The sequence below is a fragment of the Anabrus simplex genome, chromosome 12 (genome assembly GCF_040414725.1).
Source record: "Anabrus simplex isolate iqAnaSimp1 chromosome 12, ASM4041472v1, whole genome shotgun sequence".
Taxonomy (NCBI): Eukaryota; Metazoa; Arthropoda; class Insecta; order Orthoptera; family Tettigoniidae; genus Anabrus; species Anabrus simplex.
Window position 1 is genome coordinate 39,723,841 of NC_090276.1, and position 16,407 is coordinate 39,740,247.

Below are 16,407 nucleotides of genomic sequence, written 5' to 3' on the forward strand. Positions count from 1 at the left end.
GTGAGTGCATTTTGACATTAAACTGTTGTTTGTCTCACACATAAACAGGGTCACCTCGTATGCTATGTCACTCCTTGGTTTACTCTACAGGTTTTCTGACATCACAGATGTCAATGCCCTCAGAGCATTCTACATTTCCTATATCTAACCTATTGTTGAATACGCCTCTTCAGTCTGGTCCATTTCTGCTTCTTCAAATCTCAACCACCTTGACCATGTAAATCTTTCTTCTGTGCCAGGGTCCATGCCTGTTGCAACTTAAGCACTAACCAAGTGCTTGGGAAACTAAAGCTCAAAACTTTCTCTGCTCGGAGGGAAGTAGCCAACCTAAAACTGCTATACAAAGCAGCTAATGGTTTATTTAGGTCTCCAGAATTAGATTACTTATTTTCTATCAATGTCCCATTCTGTAGTACCTGAATGAAGACCCTTTTCCATATCCCTTACGCCAGGCTTTCTCTTATCCAAAGGTCCTTTTTCTGTATGTACTCAAGCAATGTTTAATACCTTATCTATTAAAAAGAACCTTGATATCTTCCTATCATGTCCTTCCTTCTGTCATATTTGTTATAATATGCTGTCTTCAGTACACGCGAGCCTCGATCCCATTGCCCCGAACCGACAGCCGACTGATGCCCCTCCCGGGGCGAGCCTCCTTATATAGAATCGAGGCTCGCGTGTACTGAAGACAGCACTCCCTGGGAGGGAGCGTCAGCCGATCGGCTGACGCAATGGGTCACCACGAGAGGCGAATGCCCCTCTGTGCTACTTTATTGAGGACTGATAAATACAAATTCAACAAGAAACAATTACAATGCAGGACAGGTCCGCGGCCTGAATGCAAAGTATATCAGGCCATGGAACTGTCCGTATATACAATAATGTGATCATATACATCAAAATCAAAGTCCCATAGGAAGTAATGCGTGGCCGTTTCAGCTACGTTTATGCGGTGCGGTCTATGGAAGGCCTGCGCCCAAGCCTGGTGGAGAACAGGCCACACTGCTGCAATATTGTTGGGGGTTGTGTCCGGGTACAACGCCACTGGTCGACTCCCTGGAGACATCCGTCGAGGGTTGGCTACAAACTGCGGGGTGAAGAGTCGCCGGATCCAGAAGTATTCGCCTTATAAGATATGTTTAGCAGGGAAGACAAGCCAACCCATGACCCAACAGAGCCATGAGAAGTAACCTGCCGCCGGTTGTCGCTGATGTGGGGAAGGTCGGGCAGCTCGCGCACAAGGAAAAGGGTGCGTTGCTGGGTGACGTGATGCATGGTCACCTCCTGGCAGGGAATGTCAATAGTGACCCCGAGGTAGGTCAGGATAGGAGTCGGGTGCAGCACCGATTTGGAGTAGTTCAGTGTAATGCCCACAATGTGGGTCAGATATGTATCGATCTCGCGCATGAGGGCGTCTGTGAAATCAGGACTGTGAATGAGCCAGTCGTCCAGATAGGGAATCATCTGGACGCTGAACTCCAGGGACAGAAGCTGCTGCACGGCAACAGCCCAGCGTTGCATGACTGATGGGGCCAGGCTCTGCCCCATCGGCAGGCGTGTCCAGCGATACCGGACCCCGCGGTAAAGAATACCGTAGGGGTGCCGGGTATCACGGGAAATAGGGATCTGGAAGAACCCCGACCAGAGGTCAAGCTTCTAAATGATGAGCAGGGATGAAGGTTAGTGCCTGCGCTGGGCCTTGAAGAGAGAATGTGGGGTGGTCGATGAAAAGGGTCCACGCGCTCAGGTCATAAATGACCTGCGCGGCCCCTGTTTCCTTAGGCACAAGGAACAGGGGGAAAGCCGACGAACACTCACCCCGCTCGAAGATGCCTGCGGCGTGCAGGTCAGCAATGACTTCATCCAGGAGTCGTGATGGCGGAGCGGGCCGGAAGACGGTGGGTGCTCCGGACGGACGTGGAAGGTAGACGCTGGACACCATGATGCTTGTTGCGTATCTGCCTTGAGAGGAACTTGCAGAATTAAAAGCAGACATAATCATCATCATCCTTTTACAATTCCAGTTTCCCAGATACTGTTGGTGAGCCTCTTCCGCTCTCTCTTATTGAGATATGTTCTGTTGTTAATGAAATCCTCCAGTGTCCTTCCCCGATCTGCAATGTCCGTCTTTACGATATCCATCCAGTTTGTTCTTGGTCTTCCCACCATCTGTTTGCCTGCCACATGTCTCTCCAAGTTAACATAAGCTGTTCTTGTTGGCTCCATACTCATTACATGCCCAAACCACCTTAATCTGGACATGCTGACCCGATTTAACAATGATGTCTCAATCCCAGCTTCCTTTCTAACAATGTGATTCCTTAACTTGTCCAGTTTTGTTTTTTGAATTGGGACCTCAGGAACCTCATCTCAGATGCTTGCAACCTGGATGAGTCCTTCTTAATGAGGGAACTGGTTTTGATACCATAGGTCAAGACTGTTTTGAAGTACTGATTGAACATCACCACCTTTCATTTTGTTGGTATTTTGGGATCCCAGAGGAGTGTTCGTACTTGCTGGTAAAAAAAAAGAGCTCTTCTGAACTCTATTTGCCACCTCCTTTATGGCTAGTGTATCTCGAGAGATTACACTGCCGAGGTATGTAAAGTTTTCCAGTTTTTAGGGGATGGTTTCCTAGCATGATGTTCGCTGATCATCCCTCTCTGTTTATTGCCATCACTACTGTTTTGGGTTTGCTTATCTTGAGATTGAATTCCTGTAACTTAACCTTCCATTCATTGAGTCTCAACTGTACTTGTCCTTCAGTTTCTCCCCAGATCGTAATGTCTTCTGCAAAAGTCATTGCATTTTGTTCACCAGAGGTTTTCTTGGTGTTCTTTATTTTATCATAGTGCACTGCCTTGCTGGACTCCACTTTTGATCTGGTACCAGGATGAATGCCTGTCATCCAATTGCACACAGCTGATACAGTGCTTATACAGCATCCAAACCAGTCCCTCCGGCTCATTCCTTTTTCTCAGGCATTCCCATACCTTCTCTCTTGCAATGCTGTCATATGCCTTCTCACTGTCAAGGAAAACCATAAAATCATTGCCTTTTTCCCAGTATTTCTCCATGAACATATGGACACAGAAGATTAGGTCTGTTGTGGACCTGTTAAACCTAATGCCATACTGTTCCTCTTCTAACTGTAGCTCTAAGATGACTTGCAATCTGCTCTCTAGACTTTCTCAAGAATCTTGAACCCATGAGAAAGGAGTGTTATTCCCCAATAGCTGGAGCTTTTTTGGCGATTTCCTTTCTTGAACACCCTTTCTCCAATCAGCAGGTACCTTGTCATTTACATTGAGCACCGTGTGTAGCCACTGTAAACTCTGGATTCCTGCTGTCTTAATAATAATTTCCATGCAGACAGAATATTGAAATTAAAACTCTTCGAAGTGCCTAAGGAGTGAATTCCTGGCTATCTCTGAGATGGTAGTTAATATGTTATTGCCCATTTCAACAACAGAATATTGTTTCTCTACCACCCCCACCCATAGGGGGTTGTAAATGAACTGACTCTGTCCCATGGTATCCCTGAGTGTTGCGGGGGTGGTACTACCACTTCAACGTAATACTGATTTTAAATCATTTTCTTGAAAGAAAAACACCTGACTACATTAGATTTTTGCCTTTCCCTGAGGGGTGGGGGTGGGGGGTTGTGCAGCCCCCTCTAGCCCCCAGGCATGGGCGCTCTTGCTCTGTCCACAGTTGGAGTCTTAATTTTACTCTGTTTAAAGAGGTTGTTGTATAAGATGGCTTGTGGAAAAAACATAAATGTCATTTTAGAAATATTTAAAATAAGATTATTTTCAGTGAACCATTGTACGAGAGTATCTAAATCTCTTTGTACTTTATCCATTATTTGTTCTTCAGTGTCATCTTCATAAAAAAGAAAATGTCATCTACAAATAACAGCATTTTACCATATAGTATCAGTTTTCCTATATTGCTTATAGTAATCAGGAAGAGTAATGGTCCTAATACTGACCCCTGAGGGGCACCAAATGTAACTGAGGTACATATTGTTTACTTGCTATTAACTTAAGTAACTTTGGAACCACCTATGTGCTGTTCTTCCTATTCCTCGTATTATGAACATGAAAACAGAGTATTGATATCTTTAATAGATTAGAAATTGTTTGAGTGTAACATCTTAGGTGAGCAAGCCTGTATAGATTTCAGTAGGATCATATTCATCTTTGTAATTAGTTGCAGAGTTGATGAAATAATGTACCAGTATATGACTAGGCCTAGTATTGTACATACCGTATATTTTGTGAGCTCCCGTATTTTAGTGTTCATGAGGTCCTTGAAGCCTGGATGGAAGCGAAACAGTGACCCATCCACACCAATAGTAACGTTATCCAATCCGATCCGATTAAGCAGCACTGCCATGGTGGCTGACAGCATCTTCCCTGCTCGTGAGGAGATAGCTTCGCAGATGAACCGAACTATCGCCAAATCTTGGTCACCTGCATTCGGGTGACCCATCTCCTTCATAATTTTCTTCATATTATTGTAGGTACCACGTTTATCACTGAAAAAAAAAAAAGAAAGTGTGGAAATAACAATTACCGTACGTGTCATCATTTTTGGAATTCAAGACATCGTGGTCACTCCTTTCAAATCCGATCCTTTGATCCATGCATAGGAAATTAAATTTTAAAAATAAATATGACTTCTTTGAGGGACAATAAATTAGTTATATTCTTACAAAGAGTTAGGTTAGATTAGGATATTGTTCCGAGAACACCCGTACATTAATGTACCGTAAAGTGGGGTTACTTTGCACCGTTTTACTGTCAATTTTAAGGTTTAACAGTATATAACTTAATGTATTAGAGATATTAAGGTAATTTTTTGTACACACATGTATGAAAGCCTGTTAATCCAGTTACTTGATTTACAGAAGTTGTAGACTTACAATTTTCAGTACTGTGGATAATTAAAAAGTGGTGCAATGTATCCTCATAGGGGGAGGATACTTTGCACCGCTTAATGAATAACATGGAAAATGAGGCAGGATATGACAATGGAGCATAGTTAGCACATTTAAATGTTACTTTACACCATAGTAGTATGTCAGCATTATAAAATATTTTTATTACAGTGATTAGACAAATAGAAATTTGGAATTTAAACATTCAAAAAATTGTTTCTGAACACTTTTCAGTTTTTTATCTCACTATTCACCAACACAAAATCGAAACACACTACAAACGAAACTTTGCTATGTCCAAATATGTAGCAACTCGGGAACTGAAAAATAACCACGGTTATTAATTGGCTTTGGTGGTTTAATGGCGCCCAAAATGTCCTCCCAACTGTACTCCATACTGTCAACAGTTTTTGGCCACTTCCATGCTCTTGCAGATCGTTCCATTGATGATATTACCACAGCATCTGAAGTAAAAGAAACTATTTTACCAGGAAAGAGCTCGTCTTCATACCTGAAAATAACAAACTCGCCTTTCTCTCTCTTGATAGGTTGCCACTTTTCTCCACTTTCCTCCACTTCTTCGGTTTCAGACAATCCAACGTCTGAAGAACTTGATGAGTCTTGAAGCGAAAGTATAATACTTTCTTTTTCTGATTCAGACTCTGTTACACTTAAATGAGATTCCCCTCTCTTTTTATCTGGCATTGTTGCTGTTAATTTTATTGCTTTCTGGAAACTTGGTTTTGAAGGGCCTGCGTCAGCCAAATCTTCTGCACAGATCTCATGAGCAATACTCTTCCCGGCTGGAACATCAACTTTCCTTCTTTTTCTTTGGGTGTTGCCATTTACTATGCTACATCTCTTTTCGGTCAAAAACTCCCTGAAGCTATTTTCGATACTACCGTCTGTTTCACAACCCTTGCCAGGAAGACGCTCTAACAGTTCATTAACATCACAAGGATGAATGCCACATTTCCGGAAGCCAGATTTTAGATTTTCTTCTGCGTGTGGAGATATTGCATCCATCAACTGATTCAATAGCCGGGGAAAGTGTTGCTTTTGCAACACTGCACTATGAATTCCAGCTTCACTCTCTTTGTACTGACCCAAAATCTTCCTCCATGCAGCTTTCATTGGCCGGAAAAAGGCTACATCCAGCGGCTGTGTTAGGTGGGTACTGTTTGCCGGTAAGCAAACAAACTGAATATCATTTTCTCTGCACAACTGTAAGACAATTGGTGTAATATGGGACGACAAGTTGTCCCCTATAAGTACTTTCTTCGCTACAAGTTTCTTTAATCTTGGGAGCATAAGACTTTGAAACCAGTCTGCAGTAAACCATCCAGATTTGGAATTATTGTATCTGCATCCTGTTGGACCTCCTTCACGCCAAGTTGACCACATATTCTGTGATCGGTAAACCACGTATGGGGGAAGGAGTTCACCAGCAGCTGAGCCACAGATCATGACAGACACACTTGCCTTTGAAGCATTACGAATATTTTCCGGGTACTTCACACCTCTCTTAGTTATAACTCTTTTGGAACCTGGGTCGTCTGTGAGGTTACTTTCATCATAATTCCATATGTTTTGCGGAGGTACCCCCTCCAGTGTGCCCCTCATATTACCTACATATTCTTGGAGAGTTTCTTTGTTTATAGATGCCCTAGATCGCTTTATATTTGCAGCAAATCGTACAGTGAGTTCTGAAAATATGTTCTCTTCTTTTTCGCTGAAAATAGGTGGTTTTCCAGGAATAGAAGAGTGATGTCCTTTTATCTTGTTAATAATAGTTCGCCTAGGTATACCAAAATGTTCTTCTGCGGCCCTGGTCGACATAATTCCATCCCTAACGGCTGTCAGACATTCATTCATCTTCTCCAGAGAATAATCTGCATAACGCCTGCTCCCAGGTTTTCTGACGTATTTTCTCGGCATAGTTCGTCTGCAACACAACAGAATTGCATATCTGAGTAGTGTGTTTGATCATATGTTAATACCATACATAACATAGTTCATATAATTAAAATACACTTATTTAAAAATGTTGGGGTTACTTTGCTCCACTTTCATGCTGGTGCAAAGTATCCCCAAGTAACTCAGAATGTTGACATGCATATGCTTTCACTCGAACTGTGCATTTCCAGCTTACTGTTTTAGAATAAACGGTATAATTCTCAGATGGTGGCTTATAAAGGTATTAAGTACAATTGGTCTTACCTGATTAGCACATCAGCAAGTATAGGATACACACAAAAGTTAAAATAAGAAAAAATCACACGTCTTAAAGCTTGAAATTCAATGGAGGCTCACAAGAGAACACAGCATTGTGGGAGGAATCTGTAACTTCAAAAAGTACCACAGTAATGACATCTCTTTGTACAGTTACAAACTAAATCAAACTAGTTCACATTTTACTCGTCAGAGGTCATTCAATGCCATTCGGCAAGTGGTGCAAAGTAACCCCTTACGGTATTTCTTAAGAGTTTATGTCCCGCATAATTTCAGAGTGTCACAGAGTGGGCAGCTGAGTGAGGCTACCTCTCGTATGACGACCAAGTCTGACAGGGAGTGGATAAGCAACCTGCTGTGATCGTGACTTCGAGCTTTGCAGTGAGCTGCCAAGTACAAGTAATGTCACCAACGTTGTCGATGTTTCCACGATGGAAAATTTTACTAACTTCCGTAATAATCAAGATATCAACGTAAGAGTAATACAGTCGTGTTGACCAGTTTTCAAACGTCTCCACATGTTAATTTCATTAAGATCCATCCAGGGATAGCTGAGATATTCCAGGTAATAGAAACTTCGGTCAGAGGATGACGCAAGCGCGATGGAGGTATAAAAGCCGGCTGATCACCACTACACGGCCTGCGCGGCACCTAAGGATGCGCCAGTGTGCGCCAACTGCGCAGGGGGCCACCAGGCCTCCCATCGCAGTTGCCCTGTTTACCGGGCCATGGCGCGGGCAGAGAGGAAGGAGGCCGGCGTCATGTCCCACCCCCATCCAGCAGGCCCCCTCCTTGGCAGGCTTGGCCTTATTCTCCGGGATCAGAGACTAAGTACGAGGGACCCCAAGGAGCGGAGAGGTGCGGCGGGCCCCAGAGGCTATTGACGCATGACTCCGCAACCGGCAAGGCCCACGCTAGTCACGGCAGTGCCCAGACAGACTGATCCCCTGATAACTGGACTGGTGAGGATATGGCTAATCACTTGTGCATGACACCTATTCTCAACTAACAACATCACCTGGACCTATCTAGAAACCACATCCCTTGCATTTGCTATTAAAAATTTGTCAGGTTTGACATATAGGCTCTTTCTTTTTCCGCTTACATGATGTTTTCCTGACCCTTAACACCATGCCTCAACATCACCTACCCAACACAAACTCTGGCCTGGTAGCATGTCTGACATGAGGACAGGTGGATACTCTTTTGTATCATTTCCCACTCATCCCTGATATCTCTTTTCTCCTTACGAATTAATAGCATGTCGGAGGCAATGTAGATTAGTGACAATTGCCACATGGGGAGAGCGGGCTTCGGGGTCCCTCTAAGAAAAAAAATCACCAGGAGATCGGCTACGCTAACTCGCCGGGTGAAGCGTTGTGATTTTCAAAGAACGTAACTCTACCCATGCGAAGTAAGACATTAACTTCGAAGAGAACTGTGAATATCCTCAGTGACGATGGACTTGTGTTTCTCGTGAATAAATTCTACTTCGGAACTTATACATTTCACGAGTAAGAGTTGACAACGGACTTATATTTTCGTGAGTGAACTTGACTTTGAACTTGTAACTTTTACGAGTGAAACTTGTCTTCGAACTTGTACTTTTTCTGTAAAGAATCGAACTGGTACTCACATCCTCGTGTGTTAGAACTGTTATAACTTTTCCTCAAGGTTTAATTGTTTCAAATTCTGATGAACTGTGATTTTGATCGGTGCACGAGTGATAGACTTAACATTCTAAATGGAGTGGTTTTGAATTCTTTAGTAAAGGTGAATAGCATTTAGAAATAAACCTGAACATTTTCAATGGAGTGACTTTACATTCTTTCATGAAGTGAATATCGTTTATCAAACTTTTCTCATAGACATGTAGTGAAGTTCACAACACACTGAATCCTGAATACGCTTAACTTTTGCATCACAATTATTGTTACACACAAATATACAAAAACAGCTCTCTCCATCTTTGCTTCTGTCGCCTTTCACCCTCGACAAAGATCGCTTATTTTCGGTTTTGAGTTCAGTCAAGTCCACTATGGGGGTGGCCTACAGACACTACCCATCAATAAGTGCAGTAGCACAGTATACTTACCTCGGAGATTTAACCTAATGCCGAAGTAAAGTCGTAGAGTATTTTTATGATCATTTCATCGGACACTCATAAACCTGTGGTGACATGTGCATTAGAACATTTTTTATTTCAGTGCAAGTAGACTGTATGAATTTTATTCAACTCTCAGTATTTTTTCTCTAATACTTTTGGAAAGCCACCGCAGATTCGAGAAGCTTCGAACTTAATACAGTTTCGTTTCAAGTGAAAAGTCACCACCAGTTTATTTCATGTGTGAGTTTAAGCATTTATTTCTCACATAGAACAAGTGTGCAGGTTCTAGTGACCACAGAAGCTACCCAGTGATCATAAATTGCGATATATCAGACAAGTGCAAGCCGTGTTGCTATAATCATACGCAACTCATTCTGGTGTTCGGGGGACTGTTAATATTTGACACTCGCACAAAATTAAACAGTGAGTGATCTGCTGCGAGACCTTCTAGAACGACGACGTGGGAATATGGTACCATGGTATGGCTGCCGACGAGGAAACATGGTGCTATGGAGAGGATGCTGCCCAGAAGATCGCCTAGGAAGACGACGTCCAGATCAATATGCACTTGTAAGGTACATTCTTTAAACTATTACTGAATAAATTCAGTTCCCAAGAAAGACTTCATTATTTTAGTTACAACCTCTCACTCTGTACATTGCTCCAGGCTATTACCGGTCATGCCCTGTAAAGACAAGGACTCGCTCTACCGCAATAAATTCAATGATTGAAAGTTCGTAAATTAGTCGGGCATTTCCTGGTACAGTATATACAGAGTGGTCGGACACAACGTGAACGTGTACCGTATACGGGCGTTAGAGGATTGGTCATGCTGATAAATAATTTGAAAAATGAGGGGGAGGGGACAATTTGGTAGGTCTTCTGAAATTGAAAACTCTGAATATGTTCTAGAATATGTTCAGATCAATTCCGAATCAGATTTGACTGAGGAGGAGACAAATCACACAGGAAAAACTCCAAGCATAGGTGATTCGGTGATTGTGAAATTTTGTGAGAAATGTTCGCAAGTATACGGGACAAGTTACTGAAGTTTGTCCTAAAGTGTTTAAGGTTAAATATTCCAGAAGTCTAGGTGGTTCAAGATTCAAGTGGCCGAAATGTGATGATATCTCTTAGGTTGATCCAGAGCAAATTCTTGAGCCTTCCAAATTTTTTGGCCGGCATGAATTCTACACTTCTCTCTACGTGTCATTGTCCAGATCTCAACTGCATCAATATGGGCGCATAATAAATTCTGTAAATTACTTCTTTACACTTCGTTGGTACTTCCTTATTCCAGACAACGTTTCTTACAATCTTGTAGAATGCACTGCCTTCATGTACCCTCTTGCTAATCTCCATGTCCACCCTTGTACTCTGCATTAGTTCACTCTCTAGGTATTTGAAAGTGTCAACAATTTCAAGGCTTTGATCACCAATTTTCTCAATGCCTTTCCCTTGTCTTTTTCCTCCTGATATCACCATGGTCTTGCTTTTCTCGGCACTGATTTCCATACCATACTTTTCAATTCTCTTGTTCAGTGCGAGTGAATCGAGTTGCTCTCGTAATTCTTTGTTGTTCATTTCTCAGACCATAATCTCATCTGCAAATCATCTCCCTATTCCCATATGCTTCCAATGTCTCCTTTAGTCCACAACCATTAGAAACGAAAGAGGTGACATAACATTCCCCTGTTTTAGTATAGTTTCATTTGTAAACCATTCCGTCGTTCCAACCAGAGTCTGTACGCTGCTGACGCAGTTGTACATTGCTTGCATCATTCCTACAGCCTGTGCAACCAGTCTCGTTTTGAACATGGTTTCCTACATCTTTTCCCCGGGAACACGATCGTATGCCTTTGTTATATCTATGAATTGCATGACCATATCCTCTCCATATTCTTTTCCATTAATTATCTAATGCTGAAGATTGGGTTCACTGGAGATCTTCCACTTCTAAAGCCATACTGCTCCTCTTGCAACTCTCCTTCTATCTTTCTTCTCATTCTCCTCTCTAATATCCCTTCCAGTATTTTTGCCACTTGTGATAAGAGTATCATTCCTCTATAGATATCACACACTTTCTTGTCCCTCTTCTTAAGATTGATATTATTATTCCCTTTCCCCAGTCTTCTGCACACGTTTCTGTTTCCATATGCACTTTAACAATCTGTACACCCATTGTAGTCGAACAGGTCCAGTAATTACCACTAAATCAATACCGAAAAATCTAATTCTATGTCGTTAAGTGTAATCGAGGGCCATGAACCATAACTTTGCCACTTTATAAAGACACAAATAAATAAACCATATACTAGTTAACAAAATGATTGATTGATTAATTAATACGAGTAAATGAAATAACTAAAGACTTATTGAACGACTAATAAATAAATTATTGTTCTACTGCAAATAGCAAATTTGCTACCTAAGAAACTACTTAACTATTAACCAACGAACTAACTACTAGTTAACCCTGCAGCATTGGTGCTCTACGTTGCGACTTGAGTGCTGATGTCTAGTCAGCTCACAGACCCATTAATATTTTAAAAATATTAACATTATAACCAAGAAACGGTTTGAATTATTTTAATACTTTGAATGATTTGTAAAGAATAAATAAATGTAAAAATCAAACACTTGAATTACATTTTACAGGTGGACTTTAAATTCTAAAAACTACTGTACTGTAAACATTTGTAATGGTAGTGGATGTTACACAACAATATACTGACGCCTGATATTTGCAATTATTTTTATATTAAACAACATTTTAAAATTTCCTTAAAATATAATCACTGTGGGCTTGAAATTCTACATATAATTGAATTTGCTATTCATAAACTATTTGGAAATTTGGCACCTGGCTTGAAAATTGAGCATGACTTAGGCATAAAAACCTTTTGCAAAAGTTGCAATGGTACTTGGTATTAATGTCTTTTCTGCACATGTAGCACATTTTCTTTCTCTTCCTTGTCTGATTCATCAGGTTTTGATTCTAAATCATTTTCTCAGTCTTTTTCTAGATGTTTACTGGCCATTTCACTAATATAATATATAATATATAATATATCATCATCATCTGTTTACCCTCCAGGTTCGGTTTTTCCCTCGGACTGAGCGAGGGATCCCACCTCTACCGCCTCAAGGGCAGTGTCCTGGAGCTTCAGACTCTTGGTCGGGGGATACAACTGGGGAGTATGACCAGTACCTCGCCCAGGCGGCCTCACCTGCTATGCTGAACAGGGGCCTTGTGGAGGGATGGGAAGATTGGAAGGGATAGGCAAGGAAGAGGGAAGGAAGCGGCCGTGGCCTTAAGTTAGGTACCATCCCGGCATTCGCCTGGAGGAGAAGTGGGAAACCACGGAAAACCACTTCCAGGATGGCTGAGGTGGGAATCGAACCCACCTCTACTCAGTTGACCTCCCGAGGCTGAGTGGACCCCGTTCCAGCCCTCGTACCACTTTTCAAATTTCGTGGCAGAGCCGGGAATCGAACCCGGGCCTCCGGGGGTGGCAGCTAATCATGCTAACCTCTACACCACAGAGGCGGACATATATAATATATAATATATAATATATAATATATAATATATTTCATTAATATAACAGTTCACAGTTCACACTAAACTCAGGAAGAAGTAAAAAAAAAGAAACATTATTTTTGAGACCCTAATGTGCATAGTTTATAGAAGTACTCTTGCACTTAGTTGTGTAACAAGAGCACTGGTGCCAAGTCGGACAGACAGACTCAAATAGCTATTATTTCCCCTTCTGTAACTGATCACGCAACCCGCGAGTGAGAGAGCAAGTTTTCATCCTCCACTCTGAAAGGGTAGGGACGGGTCACCTAAAGGGTTATGCTCTCACTTTCTCTGGTCATCCCGAGAGTGCAAACTCAAACTAGATTAAGAGAGAGGAAGGTGCGTAGAGAAAGAGGTTTGAATCATCATCACCCCCCTCACGAAGTATATAAAAAAAGGTATAGGTCTGTCAGATTAAGCATCAGTGCTGCAGCATTAATGAACAAACTAATATTGAATTAACTAAATAACTACCTATACATTAAGGGCACCTTGACTTGAAACCAACAAGTTGTAAGGCCTATTTTTTTTTACCTTTTTATCTAAGAAACTATTTGTTTGAGAACCAAACTTAGCTCATCTTTTAACATTTTGTTAAGAATGAAGCCATACTTTCCAGTATCGACTTAGTTAAAAGTAACATAAAACTTTCCAGACTGTCAAACACACAACAATTTCAATATAAATGATAACACTATAAACATACCTGTAAAAAGTACACACTATTATACAAAGAATGACAGGTTTCGTTCTACAAGAACATCCTCAGATTCTATCAAATCACTCCTGAAATAGCGAACTTAGCATCGACAGTCTAGATAAGTACAGAAGTTTTATCATTATGTTAAGACTTGTAAACTCATTATTTGTCAATACTTGTTCATATTATCACTAAATTCGCTATCATTGACACGTTTACGCAACGTAAACAATATTGTACATATATACCAACGAATAAGACTACTTAAGGCAGTATTATTGGACCTTTATGTTTTTTAATATACATAGTGGCACAAAAGTCACTGGACACTGGGCACTGATTTAAACAAAAGATTGAATTTATGTTTCATTACAAATACAAACAATGTTTACAATCATATTTTATGTTCAAACTGTTTTCCATCTGCATGAATACATCTTTCAAGTCTTTTGGGAACACTATTACATACTCTATGGCAGGGCCTCTCAGAGTGCATGCACTGTGCACGGTGCAAAAGACGACTTTGTTTGGTTGACCAGAGTGCAGACCCCCACTCCTCGATTTGGAGCAATAGCGCTGTCTCTCTCTTTCCCCACGCCTGTCTCGCTCGCTCCGCCTGTCTCCCTCTTCCTCACTTGCTCCGTAGCGCTCCAAATCCGAGCCGAGTAGCCCAGAGACGAAGCGTTGGTTCGAGCTGAGCCGAATGGGACCGATGCACTGTGCACAGGAACGCTGCGCCTCAATTTGCACGCGTGAGATTTTGGGCATTTGAGAGGCGCTGCTCTATGGAATAGTGTGGTATCACTGTCCAAATCATGAAATGCGTCGTGTTTGTAGTAATTTATATCAGCAATGGTCCGAGGCTTTTTAGAATAAGCAGAGTCCTTGACGATACCCCATAGGAAAAAAATCCATGGACGTGATATCTGGTTAACGTGGAGGCATGTCAATATCTGCTCTTCGACCACTTTTCTTTGGAAAGTTTCGTTTAAATAATCGCGGACGGCAGTGGCACAATGTGGTTGTGCCCCCATCGCGTTGAAAGTAAATTTCTTGAAAATTTTCAGCATACTCATAAGTCCTGGTACGATACCACATTATTCTGAAGCATATCCAAATACTTATCCCCTATCACTGTTCCGTCAAAAAAATATGGTCCAAGTACGCTAAATGATGATATTGCTCCCCAGACACTCACACCAGGTTGATTTAGTTGTTCTTCTAACAAAAGATGTTGGTTCTCAGTATACCAGTAAGTGCAGTTATGTCTGTTACTACTTGCTGGTATTAGGAGACTTAAGATAAGAAGACCCCTGGCTTGAACGGCGCGCCGCGGCGTGTCCGTGGCCTTCCTTAAGAACCTCCCCAGGAAGGCTCTGGCATGTCTCACCAAGTTGTTTAATGCGATCATAAGACTAGGGCATTTTCCCTCCTCCTGGAAAAATGCCAAGGTCATCATGATCCTCAAACCACTAGCTGATCCAGCTTTCCCGCAGAACTATAGACCCATTCCAGTCTTATCAATAATTGCTAAACTGTTCGAGTCTCTTCTCCACTCAGACTTTATCAGTTTATTAATGAAGAGAATCTTATCATCGACGAGCAGTTTGGTTTCAGGAAAGACCATTCACGACCCACCAGTTGTTAAGGTTGGTTGAAGAAATAACCAAAAACTTCAACCATAGACATCACACAGGAGTCTGTTTTCTTGACATCACGCACGCCTTTGATAGAGTGTGGCACCAGGGGCTGATCTACAAGCTTCACCTCCTTGGATTCCCACACTACATTATTAGGCTCCTCTCCAGCTATCTGTCAGACAGGACCTTTCAGGTCGAAGTTAATGTGGTACTCACAGACCCCCGCCCCCTCGCGGCTGGAGTACCCCAAGGCGGAGTACTGTCCCCGACACTTTTTAACCTGTTCATGACAGATATGCTCATACCGGCGCGCGCGAAAGCCTATCTTTACGTGGACGATACGGCTATCTCCTCTGTCTCATGGCAACCCGCTAGAGTACAGACCAATCTTCAGGACGCTCTGTCCACCCTCGAATCTTGGTTTGAGAAGTGGAGAATCAAAATCAATGTTAAGAAAAGCTCAGCCACTTTCTTTTCCAAAATAACCAGAAGCGACCCTCACCCCTTGAACTTCTTCGGAGAGGTTATCAGGTGGTCATACGCTACCAAGTACCCACCCTGCCGTAAGGCACCCCCTCCCCTCCGCCATTAGGCACTAGGTCATATTCTGACCAACCATGATCTTTACAAAACCGGCCACTAAATTCCAAAACAACCCACCTAGATAAAAACTCTTTCAGAAATAGCACTCAAGGCCTCAATAGGCCGACGGGCTAAAATTCTCACGGTGCAGGCCCAACCTGCACCAACGACACGGTCCCTGTGTGCTACTGTCAGCAAATATCAGGATGTCATCTGCATAGCAGACGGTGTTTATTTGCTTACTCTAATCAAAGACATAAACATAATGTGAAATTTAGGTGACTTTTCAAATCCAGGACCCTTAATGAACTAAATAACAAGCAATCTGACAAACCAACTTTACCTTTCTATGTCCGATACATATTTTGAAAGAAATGAATTACGCGTGTTCATTTTTTCCGACGTCGCGCCTCCAAATACAAGATTTTTCTTGGCTGCGTCTACAATAACAAGTCTGACTAACTCTCCCATGTACATTCCAGAAATCATCTTCTCATGCCTGAAACAGAACAAATGCATTGTTTGAGAATTTGTTTAATTAATAATATCATAAACACGTCATTGTGTCCCAATTTGGTATATAAATTTCAGACAGTACCACCACAAAGCCAACGGCCG

At 41.9% G+C, this 16,407-nt stretch overlaps 1 protein-coding gene across 1 annotated transcript in view; it reads right to left on the minus strand.

Moving 5' to 3' along the window:
- LOC136884381 (hexokinase type 2) overlaps positions 1-16,407 on the minus strand; it is a 90,285-nt gene that overhangs the window by 4,319 nt on the left and 69,559 nt on the right. Inside the window, exons 6-7 of the mRNA XM_067156520.2 lie at positions 16,133-16,288; positions 4,273-4,543 (exon numbers count right to left, since the gene is read on the minus strand). Of these exons, the coding sequence (XP_067012621.2) occupies positions 4,273-4,543; positions 16,133-16,288 (427 nt within the window). The remainder of the gene's footprint in view (positions 1-4,272; positions 4,544-16,132; positions 16,289-16,407) is intronic.